This window comes from Eptesicus fuscus, chromosome 17, assembly GCF_027574615.1.
Source record: "Eptesicus fuscus isolate TK198812 chromosome 17, DD_ASM_mEF_20220401, whole genome shotgun sequence".
NCBI classification, from domain to species: Eukaryota; Metazoa; Chordata; class Mammalia; order Chiroptera; family Vespertilionidae; genus Eptesicus; species Eptesicus fuscus.
The window spans coordinates 56,504,952-56,529,155 of NC_072489.1; the positions used below are offsets into that span (position 1 = coordinate 56,504,952).

Here is a 24,204-nt window from a genome sequence, read left to right on the forward strand (position 1 = left end):
AGCCCTCACTTCCTCTCTGAGCCCCTCACTTCCCTCCCTGAGCCCTCACTTCCTCTCTGAGCCCCTCACTTCCTCCCTGAGCCCTCACTTCCTCCCTGAGCCCCTCACTTCCTCCCTGAGCCCCTCACTTCCCTCCCTGAGCCCTCACTTCCCTCTCTGAGCCCCTCACTTCCTCCCTGAGCCCTCACTTCCTCCCTGAGCCCCTCACTTCCCTCCCTGAGCCCTCACTTCCTCTCTGAGCCCCTCACTTCCCTCCCTGAGCCCTCACTTCCTCTCTGAGCCCCTCACTTCCTCCCTGAGCCCTCACTTCCTCCCTGAGCCCCTCACTTCCCTCCCTGAGCCCCTCACTTGCTTCTTTGAGTGGAATGAGACCCCACTCCAGGGGCTCTTGCCAGGGAACTAGCCCCAAAGTCTTGGGGGGATGCCCTCACAGCAAAACCCCTGTACCAGCATATGGCCCGTGCCTCACCCCGTCCACAGCCTCCCACCCACGCCCAGCACCTCTCAGCGCGGCAGGCCCAGCACCTGCCCCGGCCGGCCGTGCTGCCGGAGACTGGTAGTTCTGAGGCTCAGGGGGAGGCAGAGGCCCAGGCACATCCTGCGGGGCGAACACTGTCTTTCAAGGCCTCTGCGTGTCTGCAGGCACGTTGGGGGGGGGGTGGATCTTCTCCAGCAGGGGAGGGCCCCTTGTGCAGGTGCAGCAGGGCGCCCACGTGTACCCACTGAGCCGACACCGCCCAGGTGTATCCACTGAGCCCAGAGCCTTCCCTATCAGGGCCTCGGCTTTGGTGCAGGAACTTCCGAAGCCTGGTGGTCCGGCCTTCTCTGAAATCCCGCTGCTCTCACAGTGACCCGAGCCTGTCGCTTGCACGTGCATCCCCAGTGCCCAGCGATGGCCAAGCAGGCCCTTGTCCATGTGACTACTCCCTCCCCACCTGTCCCCAACGCCAGAGCTGCTCGCACCCTCCCAACTCACACTCCATGTGGCACCAGCGATGGCTCATTGATCGGGCCAGTGCGGGACCCAACTCAAGGCCTGTCCCCAGACTGCTTCCCAGGGCAGGTCCTCTCCCAGCGGACCCTGAGGTGGGATTTTGTGCACCAGTGAGAAGTGGCCTGGAGGAAGTGGGGGAGGGGAGGGAGCCAAGCCAGGTGTAGTTTCCCACCCAGTCGGGTCACACGGACACTGCCTTCCCTGTCAGCGTCCACCTGAGGCAGGAGCTGGGATTCTGCACAGGAAATCCTTCGGTTACTGGTTTAGAGTCGCCTGCGAGGTGCGAACCCCCAGGTGCTCTGCTGCCGGGGGGATCGGTCAGGCTTTGGACGAAAGCCAGAGGGGCAGCCACGGGAGGGCAGGCGGGCCAGGTGGAAGAGTTCCCACCTGAGGGGATGTGAGAGAACCTGATGACATCCAGCACTCGTTCTGACTAACAGGAGAATGACTACCTTCAGGACTGCCTTGATGCGATCCAGCAAGACTTTGTGATTTTTAATAGAGAAAAGTGAGTGTGTGTGGAGGGGAGGGAGGGGGGGATGGGGGCAAAGAGGAGTTTGGGGAACTGGGACAAGGCTTTCTTGGACACCCAGGTCTTGAACCCAGGAAACCTGGCCCCATCCTCCTGGGGGGGTCTGAGCATTGGCCCTGGGAGGAAGGGGGGGAGGGCCCACGTTCAGGCTCATACGGGAGGGGCTCCTCCAGATCTTTTAGTCCTAAACTGGAGCCAATGGCCAGAATCTCCTGGGGAGACAGACACTCAGTGGACTTCCCAGACAAGGGCTGGTGGCTCCTGCCTGCATGGCTCCTGCACATCCACTGCCTCCCCTCAGTCAGTCACGTACTCACTGAGCCAGCACTGACTGTGTGTCAGGGACTGTGGGACAGAGAGGTCATGGCTGGCTGGCAGGGAGATACAACAGGCCACAGAATAGCTGTGACACCCCCACAGTCAAGGGATAAAGCCCAGTGCTCTGGGCCCAGGGGAAGGAGTGGCGGGGCGAGGCACGGAGGGCTTCCTGGAGGAGGTGGCCCTGAGCTCCGGCCAGGAAAGGGAGCAGGATGGGTCGGTGCTCTGTCCTGCTTCAGTGACCAGGATGACAGCTGGGCACTGGTTTAGGACACTGACCACCATCCTGGAGGCCAGAGCCAGGGTAAGATGGGGACTTGTCCAAGCTCTTTGAAAAGCCTGCTCCAAAATTCCTGACCCCAGAACTTGCACTTAAATGGGGCCTCCTTTCAGCTTCTGGCTGGACGTGAACTGAGACTCCCCACGCCCGCTGCTCCCAGCCCCAGGGCCCATAGTCAGAGGTGCTGCTGGGCCGAGTGCCCACAACCCGCCAGGCCTCTGACCCACACACAGTGCCATCAGCTCCCTGCTGGGCCAGCCTGTCCAGGACATGCCGGACACCTGGTGCACGCCCGGGGCCCCTGAGCCAGGGACACATTCTGGAGGGCTCAGGCCAGCTATTCCTGGGCTGCTGGCGAGGCTGCACAAAGCCCCTCCCTGTGCTTCCCCACCAGGCTGAGGAGGAGCCAGGACCCCACGAGGGAGGCTGGGGATGTGGACGGCGAGGCCTTGGCGGATGGTGAGGACGCGAGCCCCGCCCTGCCCACGTGCGGCTCCATCTGCCCCTCGGCGGGGAGCAGCTAGGAGCCCGCGGGCCCTGGGAGGTCACTCAGGCCGCCCTGGGGACTCAGGGCACCAGAGGGACCGGCCAAGCTCAACGTTCCCACTGAGCAGCCCGCTGGTCCGAGCGCAGACCCAGGCTGGTGGCTCTACCGTGTCCTGGTCGGTTTGTTTCCACGGGAACAGCCTGACCACTGAGCTGCCACCGGCTCTCGGAGGGACATGGTGACTAGTGGCTGTCGGTGCGGTCGAATGGTGGACAAGGAGTGCGCTGCCACCCGGAGGCTCATTACGTGATGGTGGTCCGGTGGCCTCCGACCCCTCGCTGACAGGTCACGGGCTGGGCCGTGTGGCGGACAGGCGCTCTCGTCTCTCACCACCTCTCGACTGTACATAGGCCTGGAGGCCCGGCCTGCCGTCGGCTGCCCCCCCTGAGCTTGCTTCCCAGAGCGTGGGAGGGGCCCAGGGTTCTTGTACATCAAGAGGGAGGCGGGCTATGGGTGGGGAGATGAGGATGTTTTATAAATACAAACTGTTCCAGCACGTTCTGCGGTGTTTCTGCATATTTTCACCTCTGGGAATTACAGACCTATTCGGTGTTTCCCACGTCCTGTGCCTGCCGAGTGGTCGTGCTGTTCAGGGACATTTGTCCAGGAGTCGGACAGCTCCTGCTGGGCAGAGCCCTGGGCACCCCAGTCCCACTGCTCTGGGGTGGTGGGCGCCCTCCACCCGGGAGCCGTAGAGCTGTGGCAGGGGTGGCGCCTGCTGGGCAGTGGGCCGGGCTGTGGAAGGACAAGGACCATCCAAAGGCCAGAATTGCAGAGCCCACCCCCCCTACCACCACCGAGGGTCCCTGACGCTCCCCAGATGGCAGGTGCTCCTGTCACTAAGGCCTCGGATGCACAGGACAGCCAGGCCAGCGTTTACAGCAGGCAGGGGCCTGGAGGTCAAGGCCCACCCTCTGGGAAGGCTGAGGAGCCGGCTGAGCCAGGTGGAGGTGGGCAGGGCAGAGGGGTCCTGCCACCCCACTCGCTGGGGTATGGGGGTTGCTGTCAGCACAGCTGATGCGCCCAGGTGCGGCTCGGGCCCAGTCACCCCCGGGGAAGCCAGGGTCCAGAGGTGGGCGGCACTGCAGGCTGCCCTGTGGGTGGGACAGACCCCAGAGAAAGTTCTGGGCGGAGACCTGTGATGTGAGAGGCAAGAAGGCGGGGGAGGTCTGGGATTTTGTATAAACATGTAAGTCTATGTGAGCTTCTGAGATTCCAGGGGACAGCAAGCCTGTCCCCCTTGTAGGCGGCAGGGAGGCGTGTGTCTGGCTCCATGTCACCCAGCCTCTCCCGGGGGAGGGGGTGCGGTGCAGTGGACGGCCTCTCCCGGGGGAGGGGGTGCGATGCAGTGGACGGCCTCTCCCGGGGGAGGGGGTGTGGTGCAGTGGACGGCCTCTCCCGGGGGAGGGGGTGTGGTGCAGTGGACGGCCTCTCCCGGGGGAGGGGGTGCGATGCAGTGGACGCCAGCCTCGGTGGAGCCCCAGGGAGCAGCTGGGAGGCTGCCTGGCCAAACTCTGCCAGAGAAAGCCCCGGAACGCAGTGGGACCAGGAGGACAGACAGGGGCTGCCCCAGGCCAGCCTGACCTCCCGGCTTGTCTTCCCCATGACCATGACCATGACCATGACCATCCTGCTGGGGGGTGGGGGCACTGAGGGGGGAGGAAGACACCCCTTCTGGGAGCATTCCTCACCTGGGGCACAGAACGAGAACCGTTTTTATGAGAAAGAGGCTGAGGTGAGGAGACCGGCCCAACCTTCTGGAAGGTTCTGGGCAGCCTAGCCTCAGGTTTGGATTGGAACCCTGGGCTGCTTTGCCTTGAGGGGGGTGGGGCCCAGGCTGAGTGTCTGTGGGTAGGGGCAGCACACTTAGGCCTGGCGGCTTGCTGGAGGCATCAGCTCACAGCCATGCAGCCCCCCAACCTCCTGCTTGTGGCGTGGGCCCATCTGGTCAGAATGTGGGAGGAGGTCCTCCCCGTCTGCCCCTGACCCTCTGGCTGTCCCTGACCCACAGGCCAGGGCTCAGGAGCAGGATCCCAGGCCCCCTTTCCTGAGGGAAGCCATCCCCACCCACCACTCAGACCCAGCCCTGCCCCTTCCCAGCGTAGGCTGACAGCGTCTCCCTGTGGGTGGTCCTGAGGCCCAGGCTCACAGCTGGCACAAGGCCAGGCTAGGGGCCAGCAGGAGGGTCCGGAATAGGGGGGGGCGAGGGGGGCGGCGCATAACCCACTCACGCGGGGATGGTGCAGGGGCCAGAGAAGTCGGGGCAGCTTCCAACCCAGACGCCTTTAATGGAGCCGGTGCCCATCAGACTGGTGGCAGTGCTGCGGCCGGGCGGGGCGGCATGCGGAGTCCTGGCTACAGAGTCCTCACCGCACTAAGCTGCTGCTCTACCGCACTACCGGACGCACAGTCGGCAACAAGACGGGGCATCCTAGCTGAAGGTCCTAACTTCCCCTGGAGATGGGCGACTACGAAGGCGGAGGTTTGGTCCTCGGAAGTGTACAACGCGGCTGGGAAGCCGCTCGGCTGGGAAGCCACGCCGCGCTCAGCTCCCAGCGGGTCCCTGAAGTCACAGCAGCCCCGGTGGGGCTCAGCTCACGGGCGCTGCTCCTGTGCTGTGACGGGCTGAGCCGGGGGCCGGGGGCCGGGGCACAGGCAGCAGCTCCGCAGGGAGGCAGACGGCAGAGACGCAGTGATGCACACGGGGAGCAGGGGGCAAACCCCAAACCCTTGGCCTGTGTGTGTTGTGAGGCCCCGGGGGTTCCCACAGCCCTGCCTTCATGAGGCACCTAGCACCCAGCCCAGGCAACCTGAGCTGTCCCTGGCAGTGGCACCTCCCCAGATTCGGCCCTCATAACAGGGCCTGGGACCCCCAAAAGGAGAGTTTCTGGGGAGGGGAAGGGAAGACCAAGCACCTTTCAAAGTCAGTTCAACAAAGGGAAAGCTAACAGGGAGAGGGAGCCCCACGCCGCCTGTCTGGGACAGCACCCGCTGCTCACACCCTGAGCACTGAGTGCCGTCTAGGACAGCGAGGTGATGTTGGAACGTCCACCAGGGGGCGCCATGATCTTCTGGGCTGTGCGTCTGGCAATGTGGTCATCTGCCTGAGATCCTGCAGAAAGGGCGGGGCGCGGGCGTGGGGAGAGGTCGCAGACACGGCCACATGCAAAGGCCAGGATTGCAGGACCCCTCCCCCCCCCCCGCCCCGCCCAGGGTCCCTGACGCTCCCCAGATGGCAGGTGCTCCTGTCACTGAGGCCTCGGATGCACAGGACAGCCAGGACAGCGTTTACAGCAGGCAGAGGCCTGGGGGTCAAGGCCCACCCTCTGGGAAGGCTGCCTGGAGCAGAAGCCAGTCCTACCTCGTCCCTCCAGCGGGTCTCAGGCTGCCCTGCACACAGTCCCCGAGATGGGAGAGGCCTGTCCCCAGCCTTTAAGATGATACAGACTTCCAAGGGGGACCTTCCCCTGCCCTATGCCCCCAGGAGGTGAGCAGGGATTGCCATCACCTTCCCAAGAGGGAGCACGAGACCAGTCATCAAGGGGCAGGGGAGCCCCACCCAAGGGCTGGAAAGGGAGGGGTCCGGCTCTGGCGGAAGGGGCTTCCAGGTGGGCCTCACAGCCCCGGCCCCTCGCAGGGCCATGGTCTTCACCCACAGACACAGGCTCAACTCACCAGACAAGCTGAACCCCGACTGGTGCAAGTTCCGCACGGGGGGCACTGAGATCTTCCCCGGGCAGGACGCACGGGCCTGGGAGCCACCCCCGGGCTTGGTGGGCACCATCACCTCGTGGACCGGCCCATCGTAGAGGCCTCGGGGCACGCCGTGAATCTCTGCCAGCTGCAGGTCAAGGGAGCCAGGCGTGAGGGGGCTGAGGCACCCCACAGCTGGAGGGCAGGGGCTCCTGCCGAGAGCCTGGCCACGCTACTCTGTTCCAACGTCAGGGTCAGGCTCAGGGAGCAGCTTCCGGGCCCTGACAGGCTGAGTCAGAGCAGACACCACACCCCTCCCCAGGGGACGGCCCCCAGGCAGCTCACTCTCAGCTCAGACATCCTTTGAGTGTGCCTGTGTGCATGCGTGTTCATGTGTGAGCACGTGTGCGCATGCAGCAATCACCTAGGCATGCAGCATGGAACCCAGGCCGATACCTGGTGCAACCATCAGACGCAGGGTTACGGGAAGAGAAGGTAAAGACAAGGAAAAGTGCTCATGACGTCCAGGTTCACAAGAGCCGCTGTGGAAAGCTCACGCCCTACTTTGGTCAGCGTGCACCTCTGCTCACGGAGAAGCCCTGGAGGCCCTGCTTCTGTGTCCACAGCAGTTTACTTGGGGAGGTGCCCCGCATGACTATTCCCCTGTCCGGGCTTTGCACAGACGTGCGTCACTTGGGAAATAAACGCTCACAGGGCCACCACTGGAACCCACCCACCCCCCGTCCCCCGGAGCAGGCCTGCTCTGCTGGGCAGAGGGGGGTCAGGGCTGATCCGGAGCAGAAACCGCCCGGGTGCATGGAAGGTCCGAGAACTCTCGCCTGGCACGCTGGCCCAGGCCTTACCCGGTTGCGCGCCTTGATCCTCTTGTAGACGAAGTCGGGGAACGTCTTCCGAGGAATGAAGCGGCCGGCCCCCGGAGTGACGAACAGGTGCCCGTCCTCCAGGACCACCCTGCCCTGACTGACGACCACCGAGGGGGCTCCTCGGCACTCCACGCCTTCAAAAATGTTGTACTCCACGTTCTGGGGAGACAGGGCGAGAGTCCAGCTCCGCCCTCAGGACACCCCTCGGGCTGCCAGCCTCGGGGAGGGCAAGGGGGGACGGGTGGGAGTGGGCGGGTCCGTGTGCCTGTGCTTGACCTCTGATGGGAGGCAGCCAACTCGGCAGGGCCAGAACCAGCAGGAACTGGCCGCACCTCCTGGGCTTGTCTCCGCGTCCCATTTCTTAGAAGGACAAAGAGCACATGGATGAGCTTGCCCTAGGGAACTCGCCCTCAAGGTGGGCAGGCACGTGACGCTCTGCAGCCATCTCGAGACAGGCGTCCCAGCTGAGGTGGCAGAGCTGCCCCCGATGGCCATCTGGAGCCCCCGGGAAGGCTGCCAGGCCCCGACCCCACCCTGACCCTGACTCGGGGACCCTCACCAGGTTGTGGCTCTTGGCGGAGATGATTTTCGTGGCCTTGGGGTTCCATATCACCAGGTCAGCGTCGGAGCCCACAGCCACTCGCCCCTTCCTTGGGTAGAAATTGAAGATTTTGGCTGCATTTGTACTGGTCACAGCAACGAACTCGTTCTCGTCCATTTTCCCTGAGGCCTGGGAAGCAAGAAGAGGAGCTGAGAGGCCTGGGGCTTCATGGGCCCGAGGCCCCGCCCCCCAGGGCAGCGAGCAGCGCCCGGCTCACACTCCCAGGGCGCGTGAATCGGACCGTCTCAGCCAGCCAGAGCTCTCCCCCTTCCTGTGCCCAAAGCCTGGTCCCCGGGCTCACTTTGTGGTGGGTAAGTGGAGAAGGCTCCATGTCTGTGTGCCCTGAGGGACACGACTGTTTCCCCGTGTGGCCGGGAGGCCTGGGGAAGCAGGGCGGTGAGGGGAGCCGGGGTCTGGGCCTCAGTCCAGGGAAGGGCCGGGGTCAGGGGGCAAAGGGGACAGAGGATGCCCGGCAGAGCTTTCCGTGTGAGGTGGGCGTCTGGGAATCGCAGGCATGCTGGGGAGACCACTAGCACCGCAGAGAATAGCACCACTGGGAAGGGGTCCCACCCCTCTCAGCTGCCTGCAGATGTGACATGAGAATCGGAGGGGAGGGCCCTCCGGGGGACCAGAACCGATGTCTGAGGAGCCCTGGGTGAGGGTGGAGCAAGGACACGCTGGGGCCCACACACTCGGCGCTCATTCCTCGCAGTGTGTTTCCTGGTTAAGTGCTTCCCACTCTGAGGAGCCAGCAGATCCCAAGGCAGCCGGCTCCGGTCGGGTGCACAGCGCCCAGGCCCCGGGACTCACCACGCACTTCTCCCAGACCACCGACATGCGCTCCTCCACACCGTTGGTGCCCTCGGGGATGAGGGTGAAGTTGTCTTTGCCGACGGCCTTCTGGGCAGTGGTGAAGGTGCAGTGGGCGCTGCCCGTCACCTGGAGGTCCCCGCTGAGAACAAGCGAGTCAGGGAGCCCAGAGGGGCCTGGCCCTCCTGAGCCAGCCAAGGCCGCTCGGCTTCACCCCCACGTGGCCCAGCGCACCCACAGGGCCAGAGGTTGTCTGTGAGGCGGCGCTGGGCGGAGCTGCGCCTCAGTGTGGGGGTGGGTCCGGGGCAGAGCAGGGTGGGTGCTCTGGTGCGGCCCAGGGTTTGTGTGGGAGAAGCCTGGAGCCGCCAGCAGGCCGAGTCATGCACACAGGCCCCCCTGGGGCCACCCCGAGCATCTCCTTACCTGGCCAGCAGGGAGGTGAGGTGGTCTGCGGTGGTGGGGTCCGGGTTGATGGGGGGGGAGGTGACGAAGGCCGCGGCCTTTGCCCAGTTCTTGCTCCAGTAATGCGAGCCGTCAGTGCCCAGGCTGGCGGTGAGGGGCTCCCCAAACACGACCACCCCTGCAGTGAGGCCCGTGAGAGGCACCCCCCACCTGCATGCCCCCAGGACCCAAGCAGGGTGCAGGCCTGGGCACTGCACTGCCCCTCAGTTTCCTGACCCTGCACAGCTTGTCCCTCTCCTCTGGGGCACCTGGCACCCGGCAGGCAGGGGGTCAGGCCTGCCAGGCACTCCACTGGGCCACAGGCTGGAGTAGGACCCCATCAGCTCGCTGCTCGCCCCCTGCTGGTCTGCACGGACAGATACACGTTTTTCTTATTTACCCCTTGCCTCCAGCTGTGGGGGTGCTCTGTGGGCAGAGAGCACCCCAGCTTTAAGGATGTGCACCCCAGCTCCTGGATGCACGGAGGTGCCAGCGAACAGTAATTGGGGCTCCAGGTGGGGTCAGCTGGACAAGTTGCTATTGCACTAAAACCAGGCTCCCTCTCACCCTCACGGCACGTTTCCCTGGGGAACCCTGACCATCCTGGAGCCCCTGGGAAGGGATTAGCCCAAGGTCACAGGGCATGTCCACCATCACACACAGATCCTGTGACTCCACAGGCCCCTCTGTTGGCTTTAAGGCCCCTGGTGAGCAGCTGCTGCTCCGCCCTCCCCCCCCTCCCAGGTCACACGGCCCACGCCTGCAGTCCCTGGCATGAGGCCCCTTGAGGAGGCCAGGCTGGGCGGCAGGCTGCTTCTCAGTTGTACCTGCCCTACTGTGAAGCCAGCCAAGTTCCCGGGAGGTGGAGAAGATGACCCCTGACCCCCCAGACCCTCACCAGCCTGGGGGTCCAGGCCCAGGACTCACCCCTGCGCTTGGCTCGGGCCACCACGTCAGCCGCAGCCTTGCTCATCACCTTGGTGACGTACAGGGGGCAGTTGGCCTGCTTGGCGATGGTGACGGCACGGTACACGGCCTCGGCCTCCACCTGGGGACAGGGATGCTCAGGCCACTCGAGGGCCAGGGGAATCCTGACCATGCTGACCCCCAGGGCCATCCTGGAGCACCTGAGAAGGGACTCGCTCAAGGTCACAGGGCATGTCCACTGTCACACACAGATCCTGGGCCCAGAGAAGGCACCCCTGGGTGGGTGAGGACCCCAGCTTGGGGCTCGGTGCCCAGGATCGGGGTGACCCACATAGTCCCCAGGCCCTGGCCATGCCACCTCTCAGCCTCGAGTACCGGGCTTGGGGTGACCAGTGGTCATAGGGGACGTGTGCCTGGTTGGGGAACAGGTGAGGACAGCGTGGCCACGGCCCTGCCCGGGCCATGGACCCAGACCCACCCCCAGAGGAAGGCGGCATCTGGGTGCAGTCAGTGCCAAGGTGCACGGGGCGGGCACAGTGCCTACCTCATCGGGGTGGCTGAGCACGTGGCCCTCGGGGCCGGTGATGCCGAGCTCCAGCAGCCGCTTCTGCTCCTACAGAAACCAACCGGGTGCCACGTTCCCGCCCAGGCGCGCCAGGGCCCCGCACCACAGCCAGGACATGCGGGCCACCTCCCAGGGGCAACCACTGGCTGAGGCTGAGTCTGGGCCCCCAGCATCACCAGCCAGAGAGAACTCAGAGCAGGCGAGGAGTGGCTGCCACTCCCTGCACTACAGATGGGGGAACGGGGCTTGGAGAGGGCAAGGGACTCGCCCGAGGTCACAGGGCTCCTGGCGTCGGGGCCGAGACAATCCCACAGGCTTGCCTGCCAAGCTGGGTGTGCACTGGGAGCTCTGTACAGGCGGGGTGGGCGGACCACCCCCCAGGCCCCAGAGGAGCCCCCTGAACCTCCCAGGTGCCCCAATACACCTGCACCTGCACTGGAGGGGCCACCAAAGGCGTGAGGAGAAAAACATCAAGTGCAGGGCGCAGAGGTCGTGGGCGCCCACCTCACAGCCCCTGGGCCGAGGGGAAGGCGGATGGACTGGACCCCACCTGGGCGCCCACTGGTCAGAAGGAAAACTAAGCCAGCTCCCTGAGGGGCCTCCATCCCTGGGGCCGGGAGGCACGAGCCCCCAGTCTCAGTACTCCCGACAAAGCAACATTTTGGTTTGGAAGAAGTTTTGATAAGTGTGATGACCATGGAAAAATCTATTGCAGCAAAAAGTTCCCCTAACTCCCTGCTTGCTTGACCTCTGACCTGGGCAAACTACTTACTGAACATGTACAATATTCCCTCCCTCGGGGTTGGTGGGATTAAGTGCTCACATAATGGTATCCAGGAGTCACCCTCGCCCTCACCCCTCGCCTCGCCCAGGCAGCCCAGCCCGCACCTCCTCCACGATGTCTCCGTTCTCCGCGTGCACTTGGGCCAGGGCTCCCAGGTCCCGGATGATGCTGAAGATCTCGTACATCTGGGAGCAGAGGCGCACGAGCCATAAGGGGCCGCGTCTCTCCCAGCAGCAGCCCGAGAGACACCCGCTTGCCCCTCCTCTGGGCACCGGCCCCTACCTGGCCGTCGGTGCACTGGCATCTGTCCTTGTACGCCATGAAGACCAGGAAGGAGTTCACACCTGGAGGAGAGGCAGGAAGGGGTGAGACGCTCAGCTGTCGGGGTAATGCCTGGGAGCCTCCCCGCCTCCCCATCCCCAGAGGCGCCAGGTGGGATGGTCCCTCTCCATGGCCGTCTCCCCAGCTGGCATGGCAGCCCTTGGGCACCAGGCCCACACACACTTACCGACAAGTGGTGATGAAGGATGGAGTCTGCCAGCACCCCTTCCCTGCCTCTCCGGCCCTGGGATCAGGGACCAATGGCTCCCCGGTAGCAAACACAGATGAAATCCCTCACAAATGCCCCTCTGGGCCCCGTCACCCCTCTCTAACTCCGTCTAATTTTTGTCAAATCCACCATGAAACCTTGATATGGTTTTAGCTTCAAGACTTTCAATAAAAAAGCTTAACCCTTGCTCTGGCTGGTATGGCTCGGTTGGTTGGACGTCATCCTTTGCACCAAAAGGTGGAAGGTTCGATTCCCTGTCAGGGCACACGCCCAAGTTGCGGGTTCATCCCCGGTTGGGGCATCTGCAGGAGGCAGCTGATCCATGTTCTGCTTTCACATCGATGCGTATCTCTCTCCCTTTCCCTTCCCCTCTCTCTAAAAATAAATAAATAAATAAGTCAGTAAACCAAAAAATGTAATAAAAAATTAATAAAAAAAACACACACTTAACCCTTGATGATGGACTGGCCCATCAGCAGCAGGGCAGCACAGAGCACTGAGGGTGCTAACAACTCCTCCTTCTAACCGGGTCTTAACTTGCCAGGAAAACGAATAGCACGTTTCCTCCACCCATGGCCACGAGACCAGGGAGCTGCGGTGACAGCTGGGACCACCGTAACGAGGACAGTTACAAGGTATGTCCCTCAGACCCGGAGGCGGAGGACCCCTAGCCTGATCCTCTGGGAGTAGAACAGACCCTCGAGTGACTCTTGTCCAACTTCCTCCAACTCCTGGCCACCTGCCCTGGGGTCAGACGGATGTAGAGCCCAGCATGGGGGGGGGGGGGCCCGGGGCGGGGGCTTCCCACTGCGACCAGGGAAGCCCAGGCACCTGTCTGCCCGCCTGCCAGCCAGCCACCCTCAGCCCTGCGGGCACTCACCCTTGTCCTTGACCAGGGCCTCCAGCTCCTCCCTGATGCTCTCATGCCAGCGGGGGATGTCCACGTGCAGGGAGTAGTCGCAGCAGGCCCCGGCGTCCGCCCGCTCCCGCCACTGCTCGTAGGCCGCCAGCAGGCTCACACCCGCGTCGGGGAACACGTGGTCCACTGTGGGGGCAGTGCAGTCAGCCGAGCCCCCAGCAGGGGAACGGGCATGACCTCGACCTCCAAGGAGGTCATGTTAACAAGAGATCAGGAACAACACAGGAGATGCCACGGGCACCTTAACTCGGGCTGTCCCTGCTGTCAACCTGCCCATCAGGTCTGTCCAGAGGGGCATCGACCCATCGCCTCAGCCTCCCTCTGAGCCGAGAGACAACCCACCTCGCCCCCCGACGCACACCTCACAGCTCAAGAGCCTGTGGCAGCTAAGGAAGGGCCTTACCCTCCAGCACAGGCGCACCTAGAGGTGGGGAAGGGAGGGCGCCGCTGTCCTCGGTGCTGGACCTGGACGCCTGCCCAGAACAGCGGCGTAGGGCTGGCTTGCATGAGCCTTCCGGACTGCACACACCTTCATCAGTGCCACCCATCCCCCCCATCCCCTGGGGAGGCTGGGAGTGCACACACTGCACTGTCACCCCCTCACCTGCCAACCTCACATCCAAGGTCCAAACCCTGCTCACAGCCTCCCCTGGGTGAGGGAAGAGCTGGGAGTGCAGTGGCCAACAGGAAGGCACCACCCCAGGGGTCCTGGCAGGTGCTGTGCCTCCCTCCAGCACAGCCCTTATGGGGGCTCCTATGCTCCCACAGCTCAGATGGAGAAGCCAGGACCTGTGGGGGTGGCTGCCCATCCCACCTGGAGGGCCGTGCACAGCTCCAGGCTGGAGCTGGCAGGTGGAGGAGGCAGATGGTTCAACAGCGCCAGCCCCACGCCCGCAGCATCTCTCCATCCTCTCAGCCACGTCTCACAGCCTTGGCATTGGCATGGGCAGGTGATGTCAACCACAAAGGTGTCCTGGCCGGCCGGGGCCACCAGTGACCGGCATGAGCAATGGCCTGAAACGACCCGTCTTCTGAGTCCATCTAAAAGATGGATGGACCATCGTGGGGTTTTCCACTTCTTGGTTGAGTAAACCAAACCGAGCCACGATGCTGACAGTGGCTGTCACTTGTGAGGTAGCCCACAGTCCTCAGCGCGGCCTTCCCTGGCGGCAGTCACAGAGCGTTCCCCGTGCACCAGGCGCCACAAAGCACCTATGTGCGCGAGCTCGCTTCCTCCTCCCCCTGCCTGACAGATTGGGCAAGTGTGACCTGTAAAAGCCAGCTGTTCTCTGAGGCCACGCAGCTAGAACATGGTGGAGCCAGGGGCCAACCTGGTCGTGAGACCCGGCACGGCAGGCACAGCTGCACTCGGCATTCAAGGCTGCGAGAGGAGGGGCTGGGCCTGCTGTCTCGTCCTGGCTCCTGAGCTTGCCGAGAGCGGGAACACCACACCAGCTGGCACATGGGCTCGGGGTTTTGCGAGGACAGCATATGAGCTGCAGCCCGCCAGGTCAGTGCTCGTGCCTGGCACAGGGCCAGCTTAGAGAAACGGTACTTCTGGTGGTCGCTAAGAGAGTAACAGTGCCCTAGCTGGTTTGGCTCAGGGATAGAGCATCGGCCTGAGGACTGAAGGGTCCCAGGTTCGATTCCAGCCAAGGGCACATGCCGGGTTGCAGGCTCGATCCCCAGTAGGGGGCATGCAGGAGGCAGCCGATCAATGATTCTCTCTCATCATTGATGTTTCTATCTACCTCTCCCTCTCCCTTCCTCTCTAAAATCAATAAAAATATTTTTTTTAAAAAGAGAGAGTAAATTTTTGTCGTCCTTTTTTCTAAAGACACAGCACCTGTTTTTAATTCTTCTTGACCCAGGCAGGAGCTTGCTGCAACTCAGGCCTCAGCAGGGTGAGGTTGATGCGCAAACCCATCTGACATTTCAGATGACACAACCCCTCGCTTGTCCAAAGCATCGGAGTTTTCCAAACCTGGTCCTCGGCCAGCCGCTGGCTTCCCAGGAAATAACGAATAACTGGGCACTCATCCATGTGCTCCCACGGACTCCCAGGAGCACCCCAGAGCTGGCCAGGCAGGATGACCAGCATGAGAAACAGACATGACGAGGGAAGGCGCTCCAGGGCTTTGCAGATCAGGATACGACAGAGGACAAATGGGACTGAGAAAAAAGCCAGCACGCAAAACGCTTCCTGCAACACACGCACACCCGGCCAGAGCACCGAGGTGGGGCCCGGGCGCTGCCCGACCTGGGGACACTCACATATCATGGTGGTCCCTCCCGCGAGGGCTGCCTTGGTGCCCTGGCAGAAGTCGTCAGCCGGGGTCATGCCCAGGGCAGGCATCTGCAGCCTCGTGTGGACGTCGACACCTCCTGGAAGGACCATCAGGCCGTGGGCATCGATGGTGCGGATGCCCCCAGGGACGATGAGGTTTTCTCCAATTTGTCTGAAAGCAGCAAAGAGAGATGCTGCTGGTTAGAAAGAGCCAAGGTCAGAACATGCTTGGGCCCCCTGGCAAGGCGGTGGAGCTGGGACGCGTGAGCTTGGGCTCCTGTCCTGAGGAAGGGGGCCATACGGCGAAGGCTCCACTGGACTCCGGAGACTGTGAGCGCAGGGAAGTGGCTCAACACAGCTGGCGTGGAGATCTAGCCCCGTGGGCACGTCACGGCCCTTGTGGTGTCCACTGAGGCGTCCACTTGCCCTTCGCTGACTAGTGGCTGGAGATGCTTAACACAGAAGCAGAGAAGCTAATAGGCGTGGTCAGTACGTATTTATTAAGCACCCACTGCGAGCCCCGAATCGTACCGAGGCTGTGATGGTGCAAGAAACGTGGATGCCATAGTCCTGTTTTCCGAGACCTTACGACTAGACCTGACGGTGAGATTAGTCACTCAAGGCCTGGGCGAGGGCTGCTTGCAGGGGAAGAGGTTTCGGAAAAGAAAAAACACAGATGTGGATTTCACAAGACTGCGCGTCCTGGATCATGCGCAATCAGTGCACTCTATGGCCTGCAATCTTGGCAGAAACTTACTTTATCAAACCGTCTTCCACATACAAATCAGCGTAAAAGGACTGGTCATCGTTCACCACCTTCCCACCTTTGATCAGAAGGCGATCACTCTATTGCAAACAAACAAACAAAAAACAAACAAACAAAATGGATACATTTTCGCCAAACCGAGTTACCCACCATGGTTAGTACAACCTCCCCGTCTGGATTTACGACGGAAACATCCGCGCACAATCTGTACGCGTAACACCCAACAGAAAAGCCAGCAGCATCTACCATCCGAAAGGACAGGGCAGAGGCAGCTGCAGTTGGAGGCACCCCCACCCATTCCTTAGGGCCCTGCACCCACCTAGCCCCCTCCTACTCTGCAGAGCCCCCCCCACACACACACACACACAGGCCCTCACTCAGCCTCCCCCTCTGCACCCCATGGGTCGACAGTCTGCTCTCCTCCCAAAGGCAACAGGATGAACAGGGGAACTGGCTTCCCACTTTGTCAACAAAAAGCCCACATTAGTGAGAGAGAGTGTCGCGATGAAATGGGTTATATTTACATCTTCAAGTTTACCATCTAACTCAATACCCAGCTGGGGACAGAGGTGAGCAAAGTCCCACTATGTCCGCGCCGGCCCGGAAGGTCTGCCCCCCTCTTTCCGTCCCTTCCCCTCCCCCCATGGCCTCGGTGAAATCACATGCAAGGCCATCAGACTGTGACAAACACAAGGAGACAAAGAGGAGGACATGATGGATGATGGGGGAGGAGACGGGCTGCTTCGGGAGGAGAGGGCCTGTCTGAGGGGCTGAAGCGGGAGGCCAGCCCATGCAAAGGCCCTGCAGCTGGAAAGAGCTTGAGTTAATATAAAACCCAAGAGGAAGCTGGGGGCTGGAGACTTCTGAGGGAGGGGAGAGGCGGGGTGGCGCTGGGATCCACGGAGGGCCCTCAGCAGGATTTAAGCATGGGAAGGGATGTTTGCAAGAGGTCACGTTGGCTCTGCCCAGAACGTAGAACCTGGCGTTTAATGATGGAAACAGGACCGTCGCTTGGGTGGTTTTGAGGTTGTCCAGGTGAGAGGAGGGGCCTTGGACCAGGATGAGAAATGGACCCCAGAAGGGCTGCTGATGGAGAAGCCATGGGGTGAAGAGCCAGGAAGGCATCGGGGTGACCATAGGTGCTGGTGCTGCCTGGAGGCCTCCCGCGTGGGTGAACAGAGCGTCAGGGAGCGAGGCCAGCTCTCCGTGGGCCCGCCCCACAGCACAGAGCTGGGACACGGGCAGGGGCTGATCCAATGCTCGGCAGCCACAAGCCCTTCTAAGCATCCCCCCAAATGTCGGGAGAAAGTGTGGTGTGGTGGCCGCCAGGGGTGATGGTCTGACCTCGGGGAGAATAATGGAGAGCGGAGTGTAGACCGATGCAGATGAGGGTCCAAGTTTGCAGCACTTTCCTCAAGGCTCCCTATGACTCGGCCCCATGGGAAAGCCTGCGCACTTCACGGGAGGCCTGACCGGGTGCCCACCTGGAGGCCTGGCCAGGGCTCCAGCCAGGGCCTCTGCCCCTTACACACCATCAGCCTGATGCCAAGAGGACCAGGCCATGGGTGTGGTCGGTGGGAACGCCGGGAGCCTACCATTAAACAAAGCGTTACTTAAGAGCCGTATTACTTACTCTCTTTTACTGACACCTACGCGCTTGTGCCTAACGGATTAAGGTAAAACCAGCAGCCTAGTCTACAAAAGGGCTGACAAACTGCCCCGGCCAGAAGCAGAGCCCTCCTTATACAGCCCAGAGCTAGGAGTGATCTTACATTTTAACGGGCTGAAACATACTTTTTAAAAGTCCATGCTTTGGGAAAGTGGTATGACATCCACACGTCACCCTCCCCCAGTGAGGAAGAGACTTGTGCTCTGGGTCCCCACACCCCACACACGGTTTTCAGGTATTTGGACCTGGACTCTGGGAAATGACTGGGTTTGGAACCAAGCAGATGAGATGGGCGGCCGTGCTCAGGATGGGGGCGGAAGGGAGGGGTCCTCCTGCCCCTCCCCCTCCATCCCTCCCTACTCCCCTCCTCCTCCTCCCCAGCTAACCAGCCACAGGCAGGAACCTTCCCGCTGGTTCCGGAGGCGAGGGCTCCTTCCCCCTAGAGTATCTCAGGAAATGAGACCCCGCCACCCTCCCACTGAGGCCAAGTCCAGAGCTGGGTCAGAAACTCTGAAACTCCTCGAGCCCTAGGGCCCTCGGACTGCCACCGTCCAGCTGGGGCCCAGGCGCCTGCCACCCTCCCTCCCCTCTTTCTCCCCGCTCCCTCCCTCCCTCCCTCCGTGGGCTCCTGGCGCCTGGAGCCCTGGCTTTGTCTCCGGGCAGCCAGGGGTGGAGGTCAGACCTCCCGCACGGCAGCGTGTGCTGTCTGGGGGTCTCTTCTCCCCGAGGGCTGGGGTGCCGCTCGGCAGCTAATGAGCTCGCCTTCCCCGGTGTCTCCGAACCCCGGAACCTTGAGGGGCTCGGGCCGCCAGGGGCTCTGGGCCGAGCGGGGCTGAGTTGCTTTGTCTGGGAACCAGAGCTCGGGCGCAGCGAGGGTCTGGGGGCGGCTGGCCTAGGTGCGCAGGGCGCATCTCCGCGCCCCAGGCCGGGCCGGCGGCGCCAACAAAGGGCCGCGTCCACCCGCCAACTCCGAAGCCGAATCCGCCGCCTGGCCGCCTGGCCGCCGGGCCGGGCCTTCGCGGGGACAGAGGCGCGTCTGCGCTTCGGAAAGCGGCCCGGCCCCTCGTCCCCTCGTCCCCGGGCGCAGAGGAGGTCCCGGGAAGCGGCAGGGCCTGGGCCTGGGCCTGGGCGCCCGGCTCTTCGAGTCCTCAGCCCCCGGCGGCGGCGCGTGAAGGGTCACAGCCCGGACAGGGGGTCGGCCCGGTGCGGGGGCTGGGCCCAGAGGGCAAGGGGCCTGGCCCATGCGGGAAGGTCCACCCCGGGCCAGGAGGCCAAGCCCTGCCAGGCGGTGGGCAGAGGGCGCGGGGCGGAGCGGGCTCACCGTGATCCGGGGGATGCTCTTCTTGCCTTGGAAGGACATTCTCCTCCTAGAGCGGGTCCGGCCGGGGGTCCCAGGCAGGGGCCGCTCGCGCCGGGCGGGGGAGGTGCGGAGCCCGGAGTGGGGTGGGGGCGCCGGGTGTCGGAGTCGGAGCCAGCCTGGCCGCGCAGCTCCTGTTCCCGGCCCCGCCCACGGCCAGGCCCCGCCCCGCCCCGCGGCTCATCAAGCCCCGCCCCTGCCGGGCTCAGGTCCCTCCCTCGTGCCCCCCAACTGCCCGGCCCCAGGCCCCAGCACTGACCACAGGACCAGCCCGCGCAGGCGCGGGCCCGCGGGCGCGCTGGGTGCAGAGGGGACAGGATTGCAACAGATGCGGGTCCGTGTACGTTTGAAGTCTGCCTCACCCCCCCCATTCCCCCACCCCCCGCCCAAGGAGGTGGCAGAGATCAGTCAATGTCTTGCCAGGACAGCCAAGGGCCGGCCGCCAGCTCCCTGGTGACCTGAGGCACCCAAGGCCGCAGGGATGGAACCCAATCTCCAGTGCAGGCCCAGGCGCTCCGGGAGCTCTCCGTCCAGGAAGCGTCTCTGGCCAAAGCCAAGCTCCTCCGAGGATAACCCGGTCCCGGTCGGAGCGCTGGGCTGTACACGGGCCCAGGACGGGGCGGGCGGTGGAGACACCTCCCAGCGAGGCTGCTGCAGGGCCAGCGCACGAAGTTTGGGGGCAGGAGGGAGGGGCCATGTTGGAGAGACACACGGACACAGAAAGACGGAAAGAGACAGCGAGACTGAGAGACACACAGAGAAAGAGACAGCTACCCAGAGCCCAGGACCCACCAGAGTGCGAGAGGCCGAGACCCGGAGGGGCTGGGGTGGAGAGGGAGGGAGGGAAACGCAAACCAGAGAAGGCCATTCAGGTAGAGAGAGGCCCCGCCTCCAGCCCGCAAGTCCCCTCGGAGGAGCTGAAGGTGATGGGAAGAGGATGCGCTCTGGGCCCACGCCCGGCGGCCTCCCAACGTGGGTGTGCGGCCCTAGGAGTCCGGGCCCACATCCCCTCGCACTGGCCCCGCTGCCCGAGGCCTCTGCCTGCCTCCGGACCATCTCCTCCCGGCCGAATTTGGGGACCGAGGGCTGCCTGCGCCCAGGCTCCGGAGCAGAGGCTCCGTGAGTTCCGTAGCCGGCTTGTGGCCCTGGCGGGAGCGGGGAAGGGACGGTGGTCCCAGAGCCTCCTGATGAGGGATGTGGGCGCTGCGTGTGGACTGGGCGGACCTGGGCCTAGTGCTCACCCCGCCTCCCACCCCCATCCCACCCCACCCCCTAACCCGCCCCACCTGCGGAGCTGGCGCTGTCCATACTTGAAGTGCTGAACGCGTGCCCGGGCCCAGTGGAGCTTGACTGTTTGCCCGGGGCGCGCGTGGGTTCCCACCTCCTGCTCCATCCACTGACCACGGTCTATCAGAACCCCAGCTGTGTTTCCGGCCCCCATGGTGGGGATCCTATGCCAGGCAGGGAGGCTCTGATTCCAAACGTTTCCAAGGGGAGGGCGGGGGGATGGGCCCATGGGCTCTGCTCCTGGCAGCTCTCAAAGCCAAGTTCAAGGTGTTGAGGAGCGGGTACTCTCAGCTCGCCCAGGGTCACAGGGCGATGCTGCCACTCTGAGGAGCCCTGCAGATTGACTTTTAAGTGCAGCCAGCATTTGAAAGCATACGCTCGCACGTGAGAGTCACTGCAGGACGCCGGAGGACTTGACTGAGTACCTGCAGGACATAACGTGGACAGAGCTAAGTCAGCTCTCTCCCATCCCCTCACCCCTCCTGGTTCCCACTCCCCAAAGTGACCAATAAAGGGCCCTCTCCTCACCTGTGTGCGATGGTCCACAATGCAAATCTGCTGCCAGGTGTTCTTATTCATTCACAGAAATTCTTCCACTTCTCCACATCGTCTGAGTTTTCTCTCCTGGTTCTCATTTGGTAAATGGCCTCCCGAGTGTGTGGCTGACCTCAGCAGGTGCTGCCAGGTGCCTCTGGCTCCAGAGCCTGTCTTCCAGGGGATGTTCCATGGCTTCAGATGAGCCTGCAGACGAGATGCCTGCGGCCCCTCCCCAGTGGGCAGGAGGCCCCAGTTCCCTTCTTGGTGTGGAAAGAGATACTATCATTCAGAATGGACACAGAACACAGGAGTGGCTAACATAGCCAGACTTTAATACCTTCTGAGGAGGAGAACATTGCTATTCTAAGATTTATAACAATTTTTATTAAAACTGTACAATAAATTACAAATGAGTAAAAATTTCTCTGATATACATCGTAGGAATCACCATACAAAAATATGTCCAAAAGGTTGTGGTTGATCGCCATACAAACCTACGTCAGGCCTGGGAATACCGGTTAGCACTGAACAGATCACATGTGTAGAATGTGTTATTGAGGAGTTTTTCAGGGGACGTAAATACTGGCTGGCATATTGCCGGGAGGAAACAGGTGCTAAATTCGTTTTTGCATAAATGTACAGTCAAGCTTTTAAAAAATATACAGTAAACAAATATATGATTTGATACATATATTTACAACTTGATTTCCTGAGCCTAAACGTTAAGTCCATTACTGTGTTAAAACACACAGCCCACCTTAAGGTTTTGACGATGGCAAAAGCAGGTGAAAGTGACAGTGCCTCAAACCCACTCCCACACACCCTCCTTCCTGACCTCCAGGGCCGTGTAAGGCACGCAGGGTGTCCTGAAGCTTGGGGTTCCACGTGGGCAGAGCACCACGGTCCTTCAGGAGCCGGCACCCCCAGACCGAGGTGCACACACATCCGTGTCAGCAAGGAAGCTGCAGTTCGCGTGGGTCTCTGGTCTAGACAGGCGAAGCAGTGCACTGTTCTGGGATGTGCACACAGTGCTACGTGAGACCTGTTACGCTGCATACATGTTGACGTCTTGGTTACACAGTCAGCATTTCTGGCAACGTTTCCGGGTACCCCCTCTTGGTCCACTGCGGAGTGACGCATTTCCACACAGACTTCCCCTTTCGAAGAGCCCACTGGTCTTGAATAAAAGGTATACTCTAGGATTTAGAAAATGCACCTTCTTTAAAATACTTGAATTCTTCAGATGCTTGCTGGACCAGCAGGAATCAGTGGCAAATGCTCGTATTTTGCCGTGTGGGCAGAAGCCCAGTCCTGAAATGCTGGCTTTTGTAATGAGATGAAAGCGGGTGCCTCTGACACAGACCTGAAAGCAGTGCTATCGAAAGAGAAAAACGGACATTGCGTGTGCTTTCAGAAGACGGCAGGGATGCGAATGTGCTCTGGTGCTTGGAATGTTATTTGAAACATTCATTGAGCCGTTTCCCCTCTCCTATGTACACACATTTCACGTGTAACAACTTCGTATGCATCAGTGCATACGTACATGCTTCTCTCTCCTGAATAGTGTGCCCTTTTTAAAAGTATAAGCTGTGATTGTGGGTGGGTTGGCGCATGAAGAACTCCAGACGTATGGACAACATGCAAAGCCACAACAGTCCAAGGAGACAGGGATGTGGGTTTCAAATGCGTATCTTTAGATCCTGAATGGCCGCCCACATGACTGCTGCTCCTGTGCAGGTATGCACTGGGGGGACCCCACAAGACGAGTGTGTGGACTTCTGGGGTGTCCCTGGATGCCTGGGTCACTAACTCCCTCACCCTTCGATCTGTTCATCCATAAATCCTTGCACCTTTTACTAATGCCGGGCTATTGTTGCCATTCGGTTCTGAGCACAACAAATGTGCAAGGCTGGTACAGTCAGTATGAACTGGCCCAGGTCTTGTCCCAGTGAATACTAAGTAAGCATGGCCTTAATGACAGCAAAGGATGCGTCCTTCTCACAGAAGTGCTGAATAGTGCGCTGCCCAGCGGAACCCTGCCCTCCCCCGGGAAGCACATCTGTCTGACCCTGTCAGCGTCCCCCCATTTCAGCCTAGGGAATCGGCTGCCGCTGTCGTCCCCACCAGAGCTGAGCATTTGTTCCGACACAAATGCAAACTGAACCTAACACTTCCAGACAACGCCGCCACCCTCCCTCCCGCCTCTCGGTGATGCGGTTTGCATTCCTTTATGCAACACTGTGAGCTCTGTTCTCACCTGGCTGCACGGCTAACTGCCCTGTGTGTCCACTTCTAAGTGCCCCGGAGAGCTAAATTCCTGTGCATGGTGTTCTGGTGGAGCAAGTTTGTGCACGTGCACACAAACACACACACACACACACACAACACACACACACATGCACACAAACACACACACACACCCCTTGCAACTTCTTCAGCATGGAAAGCGACAACCTTAGTCCATTCAGGGGCGAGGCCCACAGAAGAAGAGCTGGATGTCGGGCTGCATCCCAGTGCTGGGCGGCGTCCCTGGGCTGCGGACCGAGCCCTCGGCGGGGAAGGGAAATCACACTAACCCTGGCTTCCACGTGTGCCGTTTCCTCTGAAAAAGAGCGAAGACAAAAGCTTTATTTTAGCGTGAGCCATCCGAGGCACTCGTGGGGCCACACCACGGTGGGGAAGGCCTGGGAAAGCGCCAGGGGCCACGGTGCCACATTTAAGCCTCTGCCCAGGAGATGCAAACCAGCGTTCCTGAGGTCATGGGGCCACAAAGGTGGGTCCGTGTGTCCCACGCATGAAGCCATGTGCAGAAGTGGCCTCAGCCTTCCCGCAATGCCTGGGGCAGCTGCCCATGTTCCTACCCCATCTTCATTTCTTCTCATTACTACTTAGAAAGGGGCTGTGTTAGGTAGCAATCCCTCCTTCTCGCCTTTTACACTTGTGATGTCTGGAACAAGCTAGGAAAGGCCTTCTAACAAGGAGGCTGGGCCAGGATCGGCCCCTGGGGCGGCAGGAGTAAGAGCAGGATGAGGGGTCAGACAGAGGCAAAACCCCAGGATCTCAGATTTTAGAAACTCCACAGGTTTCTAATCCAGGAGAGAACGAGAGGGTTTGTGGGGTTTTTGTTTTGGTTTCTTAGCCTAACTTCTAAATCAGCCGACAGTCCCCCAAGTAGAGCGCCCTGGACAGGCAACTGCCCGGTGATGGGGTGGTGTCCTGGTAGGGACGGCCGCCACAACCAAAGCCTCGCTACATTTAGGAGAGCGCGGTTATGGCGTCGTGTCTACATTGGCCTGCACTGAGGACAGGTGATGAAGCACAGGAATAGGCAGATAACCAAAGCCAGGAACCGGCTCCATGTCACGGCACCAGAATGAGCAGAGGAGGGACCAGGGGGTGCTGGCAGCCTGGTGTTTTGAAGTGGGTCCCCCGGCCCAGCCGGCACGAACACGTCAG

At 61.7% G+C, this 24,204-nt stretch overlaps 2 protein-coding genes across 2 annotated transcripts in view; one reads left to right on the top strand and one right to left on the bottom strand.

Annotated features, from left to right (window-relative positions):
• Nucleotides 1–2,648, top strand: part of STK32C (serine/threonine kinase 32C) — a 39,071-nt gene extending 36,423 nt beyond the window's left edge. The window contains exons 11-12 of the mRNA XM_054729039.1: nucleotides 1,435–1,502; nucleotides 2,519–2,648. Of these exons, the coding sequence (XP_054585014.1) occupies nucleotides 1,435–1,502; nucleotides 2,519–2,648 (198 nt within the window). The remainder of the gene's footprint in view (nucleotides 1–1,434; nucleotides 1,503–2,518) is intronic.
• A 2,340-nt stretch (nucleotides 2,649–4,988) lies between these two features.
• On the bottom strand, nucleotides 4,989–18,942 carry DPYSL4 (dihydropyrimidinase like 4). The gene is made up of 14 exons (XM_008144382.3): nucleotides 18,889–18,942; nucleotides 15,890–15,978; nucleotides 15,120–15,304; nucleotides 12,807–12,971; nucleotides 11,659–11,720; nucleotides 11,481–11,561; nucleotides 10,572–10,640; nucleotides 10,028–10,148; nucleotides 9,083–9,239; nucleotides 8,660–8,801; nucleotides 7,808–7,978; nucleotides 7,228–7,407; nucleotides 6,347–6,512; nucleotides 4,989–5,783 (listed from the first exon to the last, which is right to left on the bottom strand). Exons 1-14 carry the CDS (start codon nucleotides 18,925–18,927, stop codon nucleotides 5,692–5,694), a joined length of 1,719 nt encoding a protein of 572 aa, XP_008142604.2. The 5' UTR covers nucleotides 18,928–18,942; the 3' UTR covers nucleotides 4,989–5,691.
• Between the last annotated feature and the right edge of the window lie 5,262 nt (nucleotides 18,943–24,204).